The 20,048-nt window shown below is 43.8% G+C and overlaps 1 protein-coding gene across 1 annotated transcript in view; it reads right to left on the bottom strand.

The window, feature by feature from the left end:
- LOC146189033 (uncharacterized) overlaps positions 1-20,048 on the bottom strand; it is a 32,762-nt gene that overhangs the window by 3,676 nt on the left and 9,038 nt on the right. Inside the window, exons 3-10 of the mRNA XM_084605166.1 lie at positions 18,863-19,070; positions 13,878-13,984; positions 9,816-10,012; positions 7,500-7,668; positions 5,401-5,572; positions 3,630-3,730; positions 2,931-3,075; positions 1,013-1,270 (exon numbers count right to left, since the gene is read on the bottom strand). Coding sequence (XP_084461292.1) covers positions 1,013-1,270; positions 2,931-3,075; positions 3,630-3,730; positions 5,401-5,572; positions 7,500-7,668; positions 9,816-10,012; positions 13,878-13,984; positions 18,863-19,070 — 1,357 coding nt within the window. The remainder of the gene's footprint in view (positions 1-1,012; positions 1,271-2,930; positions 3,076-3,629; positions 3,731-5,400; positions 5,573-7,499; positions 7,669-9,815; positions 10,013-13,877; positions 13,985-18,862; positions 19,071-20,048) is intronic.

Genomic DNA, 20,048 nt, shown 5'->3' with positions numbered 1-20,048 from the left:
CCACCCTCCATCACAGCGGCGGACATCCAACGCTCTGTAATACCGAGAGCGTTACATGGACTGCGATTAACGGGAAGTGTGCGAGCTTCATGATACCATTTTTTCGCGACTGATGGCTTCAAGGCCTCCATATTCCAAGCCCTCGTTAAGCTGATCAGCAAAGAAATTAGGGCAAAATGAGGAGCTTCATGTTAACATATATAAGCAAGAAAGGAGCCAACAGCCACTAAAACAAAGGGACACCTTCAAGGGTATGTTACACGTAGCATGAACACATAATAAAGTGTCGCTGCGTAGCTAAAGTAGCGGTGCTGGGTCATTTGCAGGTTTGTACTAAGGACGATTCGGCAAAAGAAACGTCTTTATAGGACGCAGTCTATCAACCCTCGCAGCTTGCAGCCGTGAACAGCTCTGAGCGTGCCATTTTGTTTAGAGGTCTCATGCAGTCTGCCTGTCTGTCTCCACTGGAGTAGCGTCATCTTGCCTTTTATATTAATGTTTCATTACTGCTTTATACTAAGCAAGTATTGCACAAAGGGAAACGCAACCTAGACTTTTTCACATAAGATGAGTCCCTGCCTAACCATCTTCGCTCAGAATTGGTTGAACATCACGATACTTCCATTATCAGAGTGTCTCTGAAGAGAAACTCCGCCCATTTTGTTAAGGCAGCTCCGGGGACCTTCATTAATGCAAACGTACTAACTCGCGACTTTAACCTCTGGGATATTATGCCCTATGCTATGATTTTTCGGTTTTCTATGGTCTAACAGGTACCCTGTCGCGGAGGCCACTGACTGAATGCCTGCATAACTACATTTCAAAAAGTGTCAAGCCAGAAACTACTTTCACTGAATAAGAGGGGAATGTACCTATTATGAAAATTTGTTCGTTCCTCTGCAAATGATACCTGGAATTGATTCGGCACGTCAAATGCGGCCACACAAACTTCGCGAAGTACACCACATGAATTTTAGTAACTGCAAAATTATTCAGAAACGTTTTGCCTCACCTTCGATGTATGCCTCCAAACTCTTCCTAGTGGCCTCGTCCTGGCTTCGACCTTCTCTGAGCACAATGAAAGCCCTTGCCGCCTCTCCGAACTTAGGGTGGGGCACACCGGCCACCACTGCCTCCCTGACATCCTGGTGGGAAAGCAGCAACGTCTCCAGCTCCGCGGGCGCCACTTGCTGGTCCATGCACTTGATGATGTCCTTGATGCGACCCGCTACGTGAAAGTGGCCTTCTTCCGTGTAGTACCCGGTGTCACCTACTCGACATGGCGTGTGATATTGACACAATTACAATGTCTACACACAGTCGAAGTCGTCGAATAAGGCTTACTTCTTTTGCGACGTGACACAACGAGATTTATTTTAAATGCTTTTATTGCTTTCATTGTTGTCAGGTGGTTTGGAAGCCTCAGTTTTTAGCTCTGAGCGGCCGTCTAAAGCGATTAGTGGACCTAACGACCGCACGCTAGACGTTTTAGTATCATTGCAGTTACTGAATTCATTTTGTTGACCGAGCTAAACCGAGTTAGCTAAGCAAAACCTTTAAATTTATTGCCAATCTTTTCCCTCTATCTCTGCTATCATGATAGCCACGTGACGCATTTCGTCTACAACGTCATGACCAGCAAAATAACACAAGTGACAATATCGGCTGCAGTGTTATAAACCGCTTTCACCTTGATTTTGTTTTCGTAACGCAGACTGGCTATTTTTGACGATGAGATAAAAAAAAACTCCTAAGTTGGAAACTAGCAGGTGTTGGTTTGAAGGTTTACTTTAGATTTACAGGTGTCTTCCAATACGCATAAGTTCTGTGTTGTAAAGATTAGGTGATTTTTCTTATTTGTTACCCCAGGAAAAAACACCTTTCAGGGTAGTGTACAGATGGATTTGATGTGAAAACGTGCGTGCTTTCAAATAACATACAATCAAGATAATGTAATCACTTTATCTTTTTCAGTGAAGCGAAAAAAGTCAGCTATGTAACCCACAGACAATACACAACCTAATGCACCTTTTTGCGTAACATCTGCAGTGACATCAAGTGGATTGGAACAAAATCTGGCAATCTATTACTTCTGTGTTGTGTTGTTCTGTGTTGTGGTTGAGTCAGAATTAGTTAATGAGTGCGGTAGGCACTCGAAGTACTCAAAGCTTGAGAAGTAATTTATAGTGTGGACCTTTTTTCAAGCCTTCCTGAAATCTTAATAAATGGCCTGAACCTCCTTCCAACGTATCTAAAATATTAAACTAGGATTACCTGATCAGGATAATTGACCTGAACATTTCTTGCTAAAACAATGTTGTAATAAAATAAAAGCACGTGTGTGGAATTTGTGTTATATTGTTCCCGACTGCATGCTCAATGAGCTTGCCTGTGACATATAAGTGAAGGACGTACGATGGCAGTTCGTCGCCGAAAGTAACACAATTCCATATTCATGAGCGAAAAAAAGACAATAGTGATTCACGGAATATTTTCGCTCGATGACTGGCTAAGCGCTGTGTGTAACGCCTTATGAATGAAATAATTATACTACTAGGAAGACGAATAGAGGTAGCCAAATTGAGTCTAAACAGCATTCCCACGAAATAAGACATCAATATAAAAAATTCCAATAAATAGTTGGAGACTGCTCGCATCACTACCATCTTCAATAATGACACTGAAAACCTCAAAATAAAAAATAATGAGATGAAGTGTGCGACCAGTTTTTCTAGTCGTATGATGACTCTACTAGGCAGAATATCTGCTCGGTATATAGGCTGCCTGGAATCGCGTTTGTTCCCAGAATTCCCTGACATGCTTTGTAGAGACTTTTTCATGGTGACAGAGAGGGAACTGCGGCAGGGAATAGTGATAGCCTAAAAGTATATAATGTGCCACATTGGTATGCTAGCTATAAACAATTTTACCTGTGCGGAAGAAGCCGTCCACGTCAAAAGCCTTTTCCGTCGCGTCGGGCATACCCATGTATGCCTTGAAGACAGTCGGTCCCCGGATGCATATTTCACCGCACTCTCGTGGTCCAAGTACCTCGTTTGTAGTCACGTCAACTACCTACAAATAGCAATAGATGCAAATTAGAAGGGGCGGAACATAAATCGCATAAGAAGCAAATAAGACTGCCATTGTAAACCCCCGTAGTTATGGTTTATTCGCTTCATTAACATGACGACAAAGTACTGAGAGCGTACAGAAAATCAAACACCAGTGCTACCTGTTTCAGTAACTATAGAGCTCCAATCTCGAAGCCTACTTCGAGAGGAGCTGCCTGTTCAAAAACTGCTCCAATTCACAAAATCGCAAGAACTTCGCATTATCATTTAAAAGGAGTTCGAGAGAGATTCTTCCGAGTAATATTTTAGCAGTGCCGTTGCAATTCGCAACGTACTGAGATCAAATTGTGTCGCTATGTAACGGCATGTCACCCGCTGAAAAGGAAATCTCATGCCTGAAATCTTAAACGCTCGGAAAGATTGTATTTTTTTCAGTCATAACTAGAAATGGTTTGGTATGTGCAGTTCCGAGCAACATTTTAATACAATAGAACTGCACAGCCTTCTATGTTCTTTATTTTGTGCTCAGTGAGAAGATGTTTAATAATTTCTTACCTTCATCTCCACATCAGGAACTGGCGGGCCGACGCAAGTTGCGTCCTTGCAAGGATGTCTGCAGTACGCAGCAGCTGCAACGACTTCTGTCAGGCCGTATCCTGAAATTAAAAACACCGCATGAGGATTCTTTTGCGATCAGTTTTATTATAAAAAAACAACAAAGGTATCATTCTGGAAACAGAGTCATAAACTAGCAACAACAATGGCTCCCAAAATGGAATAAAGAACTCGCTACATTATTCAGCCTCTGAAAATCGGCGAGCTTACGCGCGAAACTTTGAGCATGGCAGTGGCAGAGAGAGCGATCACTTGGGAGCACGTCAGTGTGACACCATTGCCAAGAAACTTGAGTCGTGAATGTCGCGGACAGATATATTTATCACAGCTTTAAAATTTTCTGCGGTGATACCTATTCGATGTATTGTTATTGAATGCATGCTAGGTTGATTGTATTCGTGACTTGCAGTACTTGGAAGAGATGAGCATGGAAAGACTATAAACTTAGGTTCGGGCTCATAAGCGCAGCCCCACTGCACGGCCTACACCCTGCTTGACACAGTTTCATCCCTACTCAAATGCTTATAACCCCCTGGCCAATGGTGTGACTCAAACAGTTCATATTTGAAATCCCTCTCCCTGATTAGTTTGTGGCATAGCTAGTAACGATATCCAACATTAAAAGATTTATTGCAGCACTCACATCAACTTTTACCAAAATATTTATCACAGATGCTTTGGCCTGATTTTGAAGACCTACCAGGCTGCGTTTATTTATTCCCTAAGTGCAATGCTTATAAAGATTCCATGTAAACTGAGTGAAAAGTTCGATTTTAGGAAGCTTATTTTTGAAGCATCCGTGGACAACAGAAGGAACGAGCTGTCAATACCCTACAATTTTGTGTCATGCTTGGCATTCGCAATATGTTCCAGACAAAAAGCTGTTTACGTCCTAGACATTAATAGCAGCAACAATTCATGGCAATGTGAAAGTGAATTTTGAGTTCGCAAAGCTAACAACTGTAAAAATATCATCCTGCTTTCATATCTGGAATGAATATGTGGTCCCACGAGTCGTTATGAGATAGCTCTTGCGCTAATGGTTCTAGCAAAGTTCGCGGTTTTTTTGTCCCTCTTGAGGCTGATCATGAACCACCACGTCAGCAAATCCTCGGAGTTATTTGCGGATCTCTCCAATGGCTGGTGCGCCATACAGCCTTACCATAGTGACGCACCAGAAAAAGAGTGGAACTGAGATTTAACGCTATACAGGCCCATATTCTCATATAGTCAATGCATAGTCGAAAAAGAGTGTAGTGGCAGCACGTTTCCTGCGATTCAGATAAAAACATCTATCAAACGGTTCCTTAATTCACTTGCTGCGTCGTAAGAAAGCTCAACCGCACAAATATTTCGCCACGTTGGCAGATATGCACATAAGCCTAACAGTACGTAGTAGGTACGTTGTAGATTTACTTTGCACTCCTCTTGCGTCTCCCTTTTGAATGCAGCACAAATTCAGCTAAGCTCGAATACTGCTCCGTTGCAAATAGTTAAGCTTAGTTTTTTGCTAAGTAATCAAGCAATATAATCTGAAAAATGACTAATCGGATGAGCTGGTTTTATTAGAAACAGAGTACTTAGCTCACGCGGACGAAAGACTAAGAAGAGTGGACACTGCAAGCGCTGAATAGTGCAGTGTTCACTATTAGATCTTCCTCCTTGTACGCTGAAATTTCTTTTTCCAGGAATATGAAGTGATCTTTCTTACCGCATACAACATTTGCTCTAGGAAACATCTCAACGAGTTCTTGCAGGTGCTTTGTCGGCGTTGTACTGCCTCCAATAAGGATTGCCCGCACTTCGCTGAAGTCCAAAGTTCTGGGCACTGGAGCCTCCGTGAGGTAGCGGACGTACGTTGGATACAGCAACAGCATAACATTCTAGAAAAAAAAAGGATTGTACAAATGTTTATCTTATTTTATTGCTATAGTGACACATATGATATCCAGAAAAACAACTACACAGCACCTCGCCGCTACTGCTATGGAATAGGCACATTTTAAGGCACTCGTGGGCTATTCAAAGCCGTCAAAGAGCTTTCGTCGCGTTCAGCATGAGATTCGCGATGTTCTGTAACAGATTTCTTCGCAAACAGCAGGAAGCCATCAATTGTAAAAATTTAAAACACTTGCAAATATTTGATACGATTTAATCTGTGCGACACTCTTCAAACACAAAACTGCGCCATTGAGCACAGCTAACCGATCTCTGTTTCTACCGGTGTCAATGGTAATGGCACCAGCAATAAGCAGAATCATAGTCCGAAGGAAAAAGCCTAAATTCTGAATTTGCCCGGGGCCCACATTTCTGCAGTACAGCAGAGTGAGTAAACGCACAGTCAAAAATACGAATCATGATTTGTGTTTCCGGATGTCATCAGCGGGCACGTTGTATTATATTGCTACGCAATCCGTCGCTGTTTCCATCTTGGAGAACACTATTTCATTAAAGTTTGAGAAAGCTAAAATTACTTTATTGCCCTCAAGAACTGTAGTACTAAGGTCAAAAAACGCCCCTCCTAACGCGTTAATATCCATCACCGGTGTTCAAAATATCGACATTGCAACAAGGCTAAACGGCTATTTCTTGCCATCTCAAGAGTATCGGGCTGGGCCACTAAGACCAACATACAGACAGCTCTCGCGATTGCAATCAGAAAGAAAGACCCTTGTCCAAGGAAGCACTTGGATGGTCTCTGGTGCGTAGCATAGATACTATATGTATGCTTCACATCTAAGAAGCCATCAAATCATTTGCGAACAAAGCATACCAGTGTAACAGAGAAACGCAGTCCGTGGGCAATCTATTAACGGTCATCACTTTTACCAGCGCTGCGACAGGAGGCAGGGAATAGCAGTGCTGGTTAAAGTGATGGAGATGAACTAACCAGCACAAATTTCCGTATTACTGTTATTATTGTTCCTCTCGTAAGGGAATATATCTGTGATAATACAGGACTGGAAATGTATAGATGCCTGCACACGTATTCCCACCTACAGCTATATTTCATGCCCAGCAATTCCACAACGTAACAGTAATTATACCCACTCTGTTGGTGCCTCTTTGCATGCTACCAGCGCAGGATGAGAACAGACGACGGCAATAAAAGGGCAGTCTTCTCATGACACTTGTATGAGAGATGCCAACAGGGCCAAAACAAAGGGAAGCTAAAGAGGGTGTTTTTATATTTTCATTATGCTGTAGGCAGATGAGTAGTAAGGTGCGAGATTTTTTATCACCTGAATATAAATGTGTAAAAATACAAGAAACCCAATACCGGTGATGGTATCCATACTTGCCCACGGGAAGCAATTTGATTCGTTCTAATTTCTAGCAGTTTATATTTTCTGAACCGTAAAAATTACACATTTCGTTTTCGGGTGCCCTACACTAGAACAAAAACGAAAATAGAAATATTCCTTTATGGTTTCCTTCATTTAAGTTACTTTCTGCTTTCTTTATATGCTGCTCTCCAATATAGGCCTTATTCGGTTTATTATTTGTTATTACAGGCTACTTGGAAGGACAATAAACCTACCTATTATTCAGCTTTTTATTTGTCTTGCCACCTTTTAAAGGACATATCTAGAGGCTATTTAGTAATATAGAAGAACGATTGTGAGGCGCAGAAAAGAAGGGCTAAGAGGGACGTTCGCTAGAGTTTCGGCAGACGTACGACTTCTTAAACTACGAAGTTTCAAAACTGGTTACATAATAAGAGCGGTCTTTAACATCCCAGCGTAATCCACATTATTTCAGTTCTGAACCGGCAATAAAGTTGCGTTAACACGCTTGCATTACTCTTACCTTGTATCTCTGCGCTGCAGCGAGCAGCCGGTCGATAGCCATGGTTCGAAGGGTGACCGTCCTTGCTCCGAAGACCAGCATAGTGCAGCAGACGAGCACACCCATCGGATGTGCCAGGGGCAGCAGTGCCAAGTACACGGAGATCGCATGGAACATGGAATCTTCGGATCTGGAAGTCCACGAATAGAATAATGGAACTTCATTATGAACAGACTCAAGCAGAAAATATAGGGGGAGGGAGTCTCTTTTTAACGGCATCCTTAACGACTGCGCAGTGCGTCTAAAGCCATACTTGAAAATTAATAATCTTCACTTCAATTCCTCGTCATGCGCTTCGAGTGTAATAAACTTATTTCGAACAGAGGCATGTGGTTTCTCAACACGTGAGATCCGCAAACTGACGGTGCCTACCGCACTACAGCTTATATATCTTCATAACCCGCAAAGAACAAATTCGATGGGAATTTTCCCATGACATCATAAACACCCCACATTTGCCTCCTAATGTTCAGGAGGATACTGTTAGACATTACTTCTACGCTGTTCATGGTTCATCCTCCTTCAAGAATGCTCAATTACTTCACTTTGTGTATGCCACACAGTTATTCCATTATTAATTCTCTTTATTCCGCATCGAAGATTTAACTAGTCGTGCCGGATATCGACATAATTACAGAAACATTCCTGCTAGCCGGGTGTATATTATAGTAGTGTCAAAAACATCCGTTGTGTTCCCTTCGAGCGATTCCTCAGCTCCGCTTTGGCTACTAGAACAGGTGATTATATTTTTATGTTACCTATTATTGCCCTTTTCTTATTACTGTAGACCAAATAAATTATTCAAAGAAAATGATCTGGGAACTGCAACCAATCGTTATTATGTCAGGTGGTCACTTTCAGATGCACTTGTCGCTTAGTGGAGAGCTTCGCACTCACCTAGGTGGGTAGCATAAATTTCAGTTAGTAAAGTCTAATCTCTGTTTTAATCACAAATCCCGCTTTTTAATACTTAAATTGACTAAATGATATCTAGTGAAGCAGCGCCACGGCCCAAGGCCAGAGAAAGAAAGGGACAAACACAGCGCTATGTGTCAGACCAACTCGCCCACCAGTTCTTGTTGTATGACTAAATGAATTATATATATATATATATATATATATATATATATATATATATATATATATATATATATATATAGCTTTTTGATAAAGTGTTTCATCCTTCCTAACACCATACCTAAATAACAAACGGGCATATAGTTATCGATTTTGTTTGTTTCCGTGTAAGTAGAAGGGAAACAGGCCAAAAACCGTGGTAAAGAATGATTTCTTTTGTTAAGTTGCGATTAACACTGTCTCTCTTCAGGCCAGACGTACATCCCGCGCATTGAAGCGATAACGCTCCTAGAACGTTTCAAAAGAGTGTTTTTGATAACCGATGGGGCAATTGCAAGCATCGAATTCCAGCCCACGTCCACATGTGCTTCGCTCCCAAGCGTTCCTATTTCAGCCCTTCGCACTTCAAATTGATTGCAGTCGCTTGCACCTGAACACACGGGAAAGAGAGGAGTGGGAAAGAGTAGAAATATAGAACATGCTCCTCATTACCTTGAGAAAGGATATTTTGGCCTTCATAAGTTGTGCGAGGGAAAATAAATGAAAAAGGACAGCTGTTGCTTAGTTCCGTGCGTCGCGTATATTTGTTTTATGGTTGAGCAGAAAAAAACTGCGTGAATAAGATTTTTGTTTTACTTTGCAGAAAATTTTAGGGAGTGCTTACAACTCCTTACACCCATTAGGGTGAGAGCCTTTATTTCTTTTTTAATATTTTTGCATGGAATTTGGCCATTGATTATACAATAGTTATATAATTTAGCCAATTTAGCCAGTGTTGGCTTGTTATGGGGTTACTGTTGGAATGGCTAGGAATCCGGCTCATTTCAAACGGTCCTACGAATGGCAATCATAAGCCAAGAGGGCTTTAGGCTTAAACTCCAACAGCTTAATTCCCCCCCCCCCCCCCCCCCCTGCACCCAAACGTACGGTGGTGATAAATCCGAATACATAAAACTTATAAGGTCACCGGGCTTTACTATGACGCTGCCTACTTCTTTCTTGGAAATTAATGACCTTGAGAACGTTTTTGTACTTATATTATTTCGGGAAGTTCATGACAGTGCATAAGGAACCGTTTTACTTCCATCTTTTACCAATTATTGTAGCGTGTAACTGGAACCCGAATGTCATTACATATAAGCTTTTGTTATCCTTTCCGGTTAACCGTGTTGCGTTCTGGACTTCCAGTCAACTACTCACTTGAATCCGAACATTATAGCGACATAATTTCGATGTGTTATGAGTGCCGCCTTAGGGTGTCCAGTAGTTCCGCTTGTATAGAAGATGAACAGCACGTCTTTAGGGTCCCTGGGTTCGGGCTGCTGGACTTGATCAGCGTTGCTTCTCAGCGTCGCCAGTGAGACCATACCGTTGCACTCACCAAATGAGACGAAAGCCTAGAAAAAAATGTCAAAGACGAAGCACTGCTACCGCTTTTGAAAGGAAACGTTTCTTTTATGAATTCACGAGCTTTACGCGAACTCTCTAGGTCAGAAGCAACGGTATGCGCGGCATTCTGCTTGCAAGTTAATTTGTGCTGTCTCTTGACGAAGAACTCGGTGTTATAAGGTACGGCGCTTATATAATTCACGAGACACAAAAACTTAGGCCGGAAGTCCGCAGAGCCAGTCTGCGAAATGTGTCCACAAAAAGTGGTCCCGGTCAGCTGAATAAGAAATGAAGTGAACCGTTTCCGCACCAGAACTCGAACCACGTTCCATTCGTGCAGCAGCCGAGCGCGCTATTTACGGGCGTACGCCGTATTTGTGTTTTTTTTTTCAGCAAGGTATTTATTACACGCGTTTGCGTTCAGAAACGAGCTATATACGTTATTCACAAAGTATAGCCAGCCTTTAGCCGAACAAGCTCAGTATAAATATACAACACGACACAACTGAAGCACGTCTTAACACATCTTCACTAAAACGGTTGCAAACAAAAACAACACATCAGTAATCGGTGTTAGTACGGCTGATAGTCACTATCTTCGCAACTCTCTTACAGCTGGTGCACCATTTGGCTGAAATGAATACTAGGGAAAACGAGAAGCTCATCACTCCGGTCCAACAGGCGCGCTTTCCACAGGCTGTGCACTCCAAGGAGGAAAATCATATCAAAGGGTTCATGGTGATGTTGGGTAGCCATTAGGTAGAGGACACAGTGGGGCCGTACTCTGACTTCATCAGAACAAGTTCATAAATCTCCTTGCCTAGCGTAAGGAATTCGGAGGGCTTTGAGGAAAAAAAAAACACTGCGGCGATGGGGAACAGGAGGAAAATGTCCGTCGGGCGATGGAGTACTCTACAGAGCGAGGGACATGCCAACTGCGGTAGCACGCTCGCGGCGCGCCTAATTGCCTTGTATACGTCGCCCCGTGGACCCAGAGCTTCATTCCACATCGCTATGGGCGACAATGCCCCAAGGCCCCAATCGTGGACGATGAAGGCCGAGAAAAAACACTACGGTGGAAGCGGCTTGGGCAACATGAAATGCCGCTCAGAGTAGCCGGCGCGTGGAGTGGCCGTGGAAGATATGGGCTGTAGTGGCTGAAGTGTGTATTGGGAGAGTTAGATGCCATTGAGTGTGAATAAACTAAATAAACGGTTTAACTAAGCAGGCAGCTAAGGTTTCGCTTTCAATTTCTTAGGAAGTTCTATGCATTCTCCGTAATAATTGGTCCATGCGACGCACCGACCTTGCTACTATTCTGAGTCTTCAATACAGCAATATGAAAAGGAAGCAGCTTTCTCATTTTGCTCATTTTGTCAAGTTTTGTCTATGGACTTCACTGCAGCAGCGGAAAAACGCCTAAATAAGCTAGCAGCTGCGATAAATGTAACACCTTCTAAAAAACATTGTTCCAAAGTAGCATATGGCACCTGTTCCCTACTCCTGACGTTTATTTCTCTAGTGTGTCAGCAAGTAATAACTGTGGCCTCGCAGATATTTTGTACAAAAGACTATCTGATATTTTTGGAATCAAAATGAGTTAAACTAACATGAATGTCTGTGCTTTTTTATTCAGGTGATGCCTCATTCCAGTGGTTGCGAACTATTTTTATGGATTCTACATTACGTGTCTATTATAATGCATGTGTGTTAGTATTCGACAAAACCTAAATTGCTTGTATGATTGTGTGAAATGCGCAGCTAAAGCATATGAGTCTATTTTAGCAAGCATGCGAAATTGTGATGCATGCTCGCATAAAAACCGCGACGTTTCTTTTTTTCTTTTTCTCTGCACAGCGCAATGTTTCGGACGTAACGAGCATCTACGGCGGGGGGGGGGGGGGGGGGGGGGGGGGACAGTGCACATCAAAGCATTTGCTTTGTAAAAAGTGAATACAGAGCCACCAGAGTAACGCGCACCACACGACACCAACGGTGTGTGTTAAAAAGCCAGAATAGTTTAACATTTCGCCGAGTGTGATGTCACTGATGAGCCTCTGCTCAGTTTTCGAAAGATTGAATTTAGCTGGCAGGCCATGTACCCACTTTAGTTGTTAGCACTAGAACAGTTGGCTATCTCTGGACTATAGGTTCATTGGTTTGAATCCTTGAAGAGCGACTATGCTGATAAGCGGTTGAGCTTTTTTTATTGTTACTGTGAACCCACAGGTGTGGCGCAGTGGTTACGGCGCTCGACTACTATTCCCAAGGATGCGGGGTCGAATCCCGGCCTCGGCGGCCACTCTTCGGTGCAGGCGAAAAGCAAGGCGACCGTGTGCTGTGCGATGTCAGTGCACGTTAAAGAACCCCAGGTGGTCCAAATTTCCGGAGCCCTCCACTACGACGTCTCTCATAGCCTGAGTCGCTTTACGACGTTAAACCTCTCCAACCAACCAGTGTTACTGTGAAGAAAATTCAAGTCCACCTGTGTCGGCAGGGTATCGCATTCTAACCAAAAAGGGATCACTATCACCGGAAGCAGGATATTTAGGGCCAAGCAAGCATAACATAACAAAATACAATCGCCGTCAGCCTGTGTGGATTGCGTGGGTAAAGTGCCTGTATCGACGTCGGCATTAAGGAGCAGTCAAGAGCTCCATTTACTTCAAAAAAGCACTCATCCGTCTTTTTCGACATCAATGTCACGAGTTTGAATGGTGTGGCGAGAACAACATTAAATTCAATAGACTCAGCGATAAATACAGTAGTCTCTCGGGGTCAGAGCTACAGTTGAGTTGCTGAATGTCGAAAGGCATGAAATTTATATTAGTCTTTACACTCGCCTGGGGCTGCGCACTCTGTCTTTGATAGGAGTTGTTTAATTTTAATGTTCATCTGCGTCCCTTACATCCGGTTCTTTTAAAAGCCGTTCACTTTATTTTGCAATGCACTGCACCGCCTGCCCATTTCTTTCATGTACTGAAGCAATTTGAAGAAGTGAATCTCGCTTCAGGGTGGGTATAGGTGAAATGAAAATCGTAACAGTGGTAATCTCCAGAGCGAGTGCTGCCATCAACTTTAGGCGGTATTTTTTCCCCTTAAGAGGTACCAATATTACCATCGATTCTTGTTTAGAGTGGTCTGGGACATTTGTTATCTGCTCTAGTCAAGCGATACCGTCAGGTATAGTAAAAGGAAGCCCAAATAAAGCATGTACGTAGCGTAAGTTTCCCCAAACAACATTAATCTGAAACTCAACCGCCCATATGCAAAACGCCTGAGCGTCACAGATATAGAGCAGTCAAAGGTTTTTTTTAATTTGTAGGAGGGCAGTTTCATCATAAGCTGTTGTTGCTGCCCTCAGTTGTTTGCCAGGCTGAAAAACATTGCGTTAATACTCCGAGAGCTATTTAAGCATCAGGATTCATTCCCGATATACCACAGTATTAGAATTGAAGCCACGTCAATTGAATAGTTTAGTTCGGTTTGTAGGGTTTAACGTTCCAAGATGACTCAGGTTTTGAGAGATGCTGTAGGTGAGGACTTGAGAAATTTGGACCACCTATGGTTCTTTACATGCACTGATATCACCTTGTTGTTCGTTTCGGCCGAAAAGCGGCCGCCGCTGCAAGGATTGATCTCCCATTTTGGGTTTTGTAGTCCAGCGCTCTAACAATTACTCCAAAGCTGCGGGGCTCTATTCCTTTAATACAATATTACAAGCGAAAATATTTCCCTTTAGATCTTCTAGCACGCAATGATGATTGTTAATGTAATATCTAGTCTTATGCACCTTCATCGAACAAGGAACGAATATTCTTATTATATTCTTTTTCGCCTCGCCATTAAAAAAATCAGCAGTGAAAAACTCACCTTCACTGATGTGAGCGTTTCACGTAGGTCTTTCACTTTTTCTTCGTTCTCACTGTCGCAAAAAACCATGCTTGGGCGCAGTTTCGTGAAGAGACCACCGACTTCCCCTGTAATGAGAGCACAGATTTCAGTTGTGCGGGCGAAGCATTAGCTATTGCCATTGTGGCTTAGACATTGTTATTAGGCCTCCTCCACGAACAGTCAAGTGCGCATTTCAAGGCGAAAGCTTTTATGGCGTAGACTGTTGGCGTTCGTTCGTCCGGTCACACTGCAGCTGTCAATCAAATGACGTAATCACCCGGAACTGAAACTAACGACATCAGAAAAAAAAAAAAAGAATCCGGTCTACGGGAATCGAACCTTTTTCCCTTACACTCCCAGTTGAGCACTTTATTCTGCTACGCCACACACGGGAAAATAAATAATCCGGTCCGCACCGAGAATCGAACCTTCATTCCTCGGATACCTAGCCGAGTGCGTTAACTGGGCCACGCCCGGATTTTTAAACACACCTCATAATTCTCCTTGTCTACAGTGAGGATGATAGTACCAATGACAATGACGCTGTAATTTGTGATAATGACAGTGATGGCATGAGCAATGATAATGTGGGTGCATTTAGTTGATATGATAATAAGAGCAAACGTGATGCACGGTGTGCACCAGCAACGCTCAGACTTTCGCATTCCTGCAGTGCAGATTCCACAGTGCCCTGAATTTTTTTCTATTTGTGATAATGACACAAGACATTAGCAATGATAATTAGGGTGCATTTAGTTGATAATGATAATGAGAGCAAACGTAATGCACAGTCTGCACCAGAAACTCTCAGGTTTTCGCATTTCTGCAGTGTAGATTCCACAGTGCTCTCAGAAAAGTTTTGAAATTTGTGATAATGAGAGATGACATTAGCAACGATAATGAGGATGCATGTAGTTGATAATGATAATAAGAGCAAACGTGATACACCGTGTGACCCAGCAGCATTTATGCTTTCGCATTTCTACAGTTTAGGTTCAACAGGGCTGTCGGAATTTTTTTTTTTTTTTTTGGCGTGAAGAAGATGGACCCCTTCGCTGGACGCTGATGAAGAGGAAGCAGTTGTGGAATTGCCATCGCCCAGATCGAGTTGGTCTTTACCGCCCCGCTTTCTCCATTTCCTGGACGCCGTCCTCGACGCCCTATAGATGATGCATTGGACTGTTAGCAATGCACTGAACTCTTTTCTTCGCACGATTTATGATCCGGTTAATGGCAGGTACCCATGACTGCGGAAGATCGCCCTAAAGTCGCATTTGTCACCCCCGATGACCTTTGAATTTACCGTTATGCTTTTCGGTCTCTGTAATACTTTTTTTTATTTATTTAGTTCCAATACCTCGAAGACCCCAGGAGTACGGGGTTTTACATGAGGGGTACCTCCGCTACATTCCAGCGTATGATGGACACTTCTGCGTGACCTGAAGTGGAAGACATGCCTCTATTACCTGGATGAGATCATGGTGTTCTCGCCGGGCTTTTGAGACCCACCACTCTCGCCTGAAGCAGGTCTTGACATGTCTTGCAAACGTAGGTCTGCAGCTCAACTTGAAGAAGTGCCGTTTCGCTGCTCGTAAGCTAACTATTTTAGGCTACGTTGTGTCCAAGGAGGGTATCCGCCTGATCCCGCCAAACTTCGAGCTGGACTTCCTTATCGAAACCTACTATCATTAGGCAACTCAGGAGCTTCTTCGGCCTGTGTTCATACTTTCGGCGATTTATATAGAACTTTGCTTCCATTGTCGCCCCTTTGACTCAGCTACTTGGCAATAACTCACATTTTTCGCTGTGGCAACCAGCAGGCGACGCCGCCTACAATATATTGCGCAGCCTCCTCACAGCCCCGCCCATCGTGCTCCATTTGGACCCCCAGGCACCCACCGAGGTGCACGTAGACGCCAGTGGTGTCTGCCTCGGCGCTGTGCTTGCTCAGCGCCTCTCTGGCTCGGCGAATATGAAGTCGCCTACGCCAGCCGTACTCTCACGAAAGCGGAAACGAGCTACTCCGGAAAAGGAGTGCTTTGCTATTGCCTGGGCAGTCAAAATGTTTCGCCCTTACCGTTACGGCCGTCCTTTTTATGTAGTCACTGACCATCATGCCCTCTGCTGGCTTTCATTGCTCAAAGACCCCTCCGGCCGGTTGGCACGATGGGCTCTTTGTCTCAAAGATAATGATATCCGTGTCGTTTACCGATCTAGTCGCAAGCATAAAGACGCCGACGTTTTGTCTCGCACGCCGCTTTTAGCCGACCTTGCTAGCCTCTCCAGCATCCCCGTGGTGTTTACGCTCGACGTCAGTGACATGCACACCGAACAACGACAGGAGCGATGGATCACCTCTCTTATTGACTACCTTTCCAACCATCCGGAGATTACCCCTTCACGCGCCCTTCGCCGACACGCTTCCGACTTTGGAAATGGCTGGAAATGGCTCCTAGTGATCTCACGCCATTTACGGACCTAATATATGTACAGCTTTCCACGTCAATCTGCAGTGCGGCCACGCCGGAGTTTTCAAGACGTGCACTAGAATCCATCTTCGGTACTATTGCGAGGTACTATTGGCGCAGTATGTACAACTCGGTTCTTACGTACGTTCGACCGTGCCTGGCTTGCCAATGCCGCAATCCTGCCTTTCACCGTTCGGCTGGTGAGTTACAGCCTCTCATATGTCCGCTTAGACCCTTCGACCGCATTGGCATGGACCTCTACGGCCCTCTTCCGTACACAGCTGACGCTGACGGCAATCGCTGGGTGATATCGCGGTCGACCATCTGACGAGATATGCCGAAACCGCTGCGCTCGCAGCTGCAACAGCCCGAGATGTGGCCGGTTTCTTATTGACAAACTTCATTCTGAGTCACGGTGCTCCTCGTGAATTTTTATCTGAGGTCATTCAAGCCATGCTCGCTCAGTGCAAAATCATCCACCACACTTGCACCGCCTACAACCCGCAAACAAACGGTCTTACTGAACCATTTAATCGCACCCTCGGTGAGAGACTCGCGAAGTACGTCGGATCCAATCACACCAACTGGGACATCTTCCCTATATCACCTATGCATACAAAACTGCTACGCAATCCAGCACGGGTTTTTCTCTGTTCTTTTTACTTTACGGTCGGCATTCATCTGCTCCCCTTGATGCTGTGCTCCCTTACAACCACATGCATCTGAATGTACCGCAGTTACCGAAGCTGCACCACACGCCGAAGAAAGCCGCCAGATTGGCCGGTCGTTTACGACCGACTCTCAATTGCTCCGAAGACATCACCATGACACCAATCAGAAGAATGCACCACACTTCAAGCCCGGCTCACTCGTGTGGCTGTGGGTTCCATCCGGCAGCCCGGCCTCTCAACGAAACTTGTCTCCAAGTGCCATGGGCCTATATACCGTGTCGTCGAGTGCACTTCGCTAGTCAATTACATTGTCGAGCCTCTTACGCCATCTTCTGATCTTAGGCGCGTGGCCGTGAAACTGTACATGTGCAGCGCCTTAAGCCGTTCTACCCCCGGATTGTATCTTCGTCCCCTTAAGTCGCCAGGATGGCTCCTTTTTTTCTGAGGGCGGGGGGGGGGGGGGGGGGCAGTGTGAAGAAGATGAACCCCCACCGCTGAAGAAGAGGAAGCAGTTGTGTAATTGCCATCGCGCTGATCGTGTTGGTCTTGATTGCCCGGCTTCCTCGCCTACCTCGACGCCGTCCTCGACGTCCTCCTTCTAGGTTAGAATTGTTTTAGTTCTGAGCCGAATGTGGAATATTGGGATGACTGTGGAAGCTTCAAAGCGAATGGCCCTATCGTTGGGCGCGGAGTTAAATATTTGTCTTATTATTCGCCCTTCACTCGCACTAGGCTGTTAAGAGTGCCATAGTAAACCAATAAAGGGTGTTCTTGAAAGTAGAAGGATCTATTAACTTTTGTGATCCTCTTTCAGAATATGCGAAAAAAAAATGGCTTGGTTTATCCCAGATCTTTCAGATATGTCTTTCATAATGATTCACATATATGCCGTTATTCGGTGATATCTGCCTCAGTGAGAGGACTAGGATATTTTTATACATAAGGGTTTAAATATGGCTAAAAGAATTCTGGTTCGAGAAGCGTGGATACGGGATTGGGAAGCTTTCTGTTTACAGGTTACATTATAAGTGTTCAGTTAAGTCACAACCAGCCCTCTATCTAAGAACGTTGGTAAAAACGGATAATCTCTAAATTTAAAATAAAACTGAACTGTGAAACTCAGTTCTTCGGGACCTGGTGTACGAAAGAAACCATACATAGTATTTTAGAAAGATTTTTTGAGGCACAAAATGACTATCGTGTTCTTTTTAACAGCTTGTGATGAACACTGGTATGAATTTCGAGTCATGACATTTCGTAAAATGTTTATACAAGTTCACATACTTCCCACGTTTAGATGTAAGCGCATTATAGCATTTAGAGTTTACATTAATATCAATGTTTGCAACGCTTAAAACGCTCTTACCGTCCTAGCTCTGGCTTATAAAAATTAGACAGTTTCAGCCGCTATTCGGGCAACTTCTTTCGTCAGTGGCGCGCGCATGGCGACGCCCATTAAAGTAAGTCATATTCCGTGCCAAGTGATCATGTTTCTGCCGGACGTACTGCAGCTCTTTAAGAGGCCTGCTTCTCCAGTCGAGGGGAGTGTGGCGGAATGAGTCAAGTGGCAGACGCTGCAAGGAGCGACACGCAATGTTATTATTAAACTTAAGATGCTGAGATGTAACTTTTATTTACAAATTAAACGGATCAGTGCACCTCCTAACCTGTACATAGAGCTTCAAAGTATAGAATCAGCTCATAACTACGGGAACTAGATTCAATGATCCCATTTTCCAAGACATGCTGTTTTCGGGGCCCGTTATCTGACTCATTTGCGATGAAGCGGCAGAACGCGCTACATTTGTATCGGCTATCAACTTACTTGCAGTGAGATTTGTCTTGATGAACGTCACCCTGGCTCCAGCGAATATAGCGCCGAAAAGAGCCACCACCAAGTCCAGTGTGTTTGTGGAGATGAAGGCGGCCACATCTCCCGGCTTAAAACCCAAGCTGTGCATTCCCGCTGCGACGCTGCGGCACTGGAGATCCAGCTCCGAGAAAGTGCAACTCTCTCCTGACATGTCGTCCACCTGCACAGAATGACGCCCCCGAGGTCACCAACGCAGTCGGAATGGCCTTACATGCAATGTAACTGAGCTCTCAAAATATCTATGTGCACATACCTTAATCTGCGCGCAACATAGAAACGTCTGTTTATAAATAGTAATAAATGGTTTTCACCCCCCCCCCCCAAAAAAAAAAAAAATCTAAAGAAGCGTTCAAAAACTTTTATATCATGATGCCTTTTCCAGAAAGTTTATATTATTCTCTAATTTTCCCGCTCTCTCACCGACATGTTTAAAGGCAAGAAAATAAACGTGGTGAACATCAAGCCGCTTCATTGAAATGAGTATTATTAGAAGTGTAAATTTAAGCCTAGTTTAGTGTGAAGCTTATAAAATTGTGTATTGATGAAATAATACTTCTGCTTCAATAAAGTAGTTTTTAACAAATAGGCCTGACAATTATTCATGTATTGCCTGCATCAGTCATCAAAACGACATTCGGAAAATGTTAGAGTGATTTCATATTTCTTTGTTTAGGTGTTGGAAGGTGACTGTGGCATGCGCACTAAGAAAAAGAACCAGCTTGAGTAAAAAAAAAAAATCAGCCCCAAGAAGCCAGTAAGTAGTCGACTATAAAGTGATGTATGGAAAATTAGCATTCTTGAAATCTCCATAAAGGTAACAATGCAAATGGACACATACAATTTGAAAGTAAAATTTTGGCTAAACGAACACAGCTCATGAATTCTAATAAAATTTCTTACAAGTCACCACTGAGAAAGTTATCAAGGGTGTCTGCTAGGAATAACATGATTTCGCCTAAAACGGAAGAAGCAGTGGGTGTCTTTCAATGGCAACAGAATAGTCAGATAAGCTATCAATTCAATTTTACTAATTTTACCGCGCGAATAATATAGTTCTCAGGAGCCAAAGTGAATTCCCCCGAGCGGATTTGTATAATAGACGACCTTACGAATTCGGAACAGTTTCAATGAACGCACG

This window comes from Amblyomma maculatum, chromosome 5 (genome assembly GCF_055883805.1).
Source record: "Amblyomma maculatum isolate TAMU_Amacu chromosome 5, ASM5588380v1, whole genome shotgun sequence".
NCBI lineage: Eukaryota > Metazoa > Arthropoda > Arachnida > Ixodida > Ixodidae > Amblyomma > Amblyomma maculatum.
The sequence above is the reverse complement of the archived record's forward strand: the minus strand, read 5'-3'. Positions and strand labels throughout refer to the sequence as shown.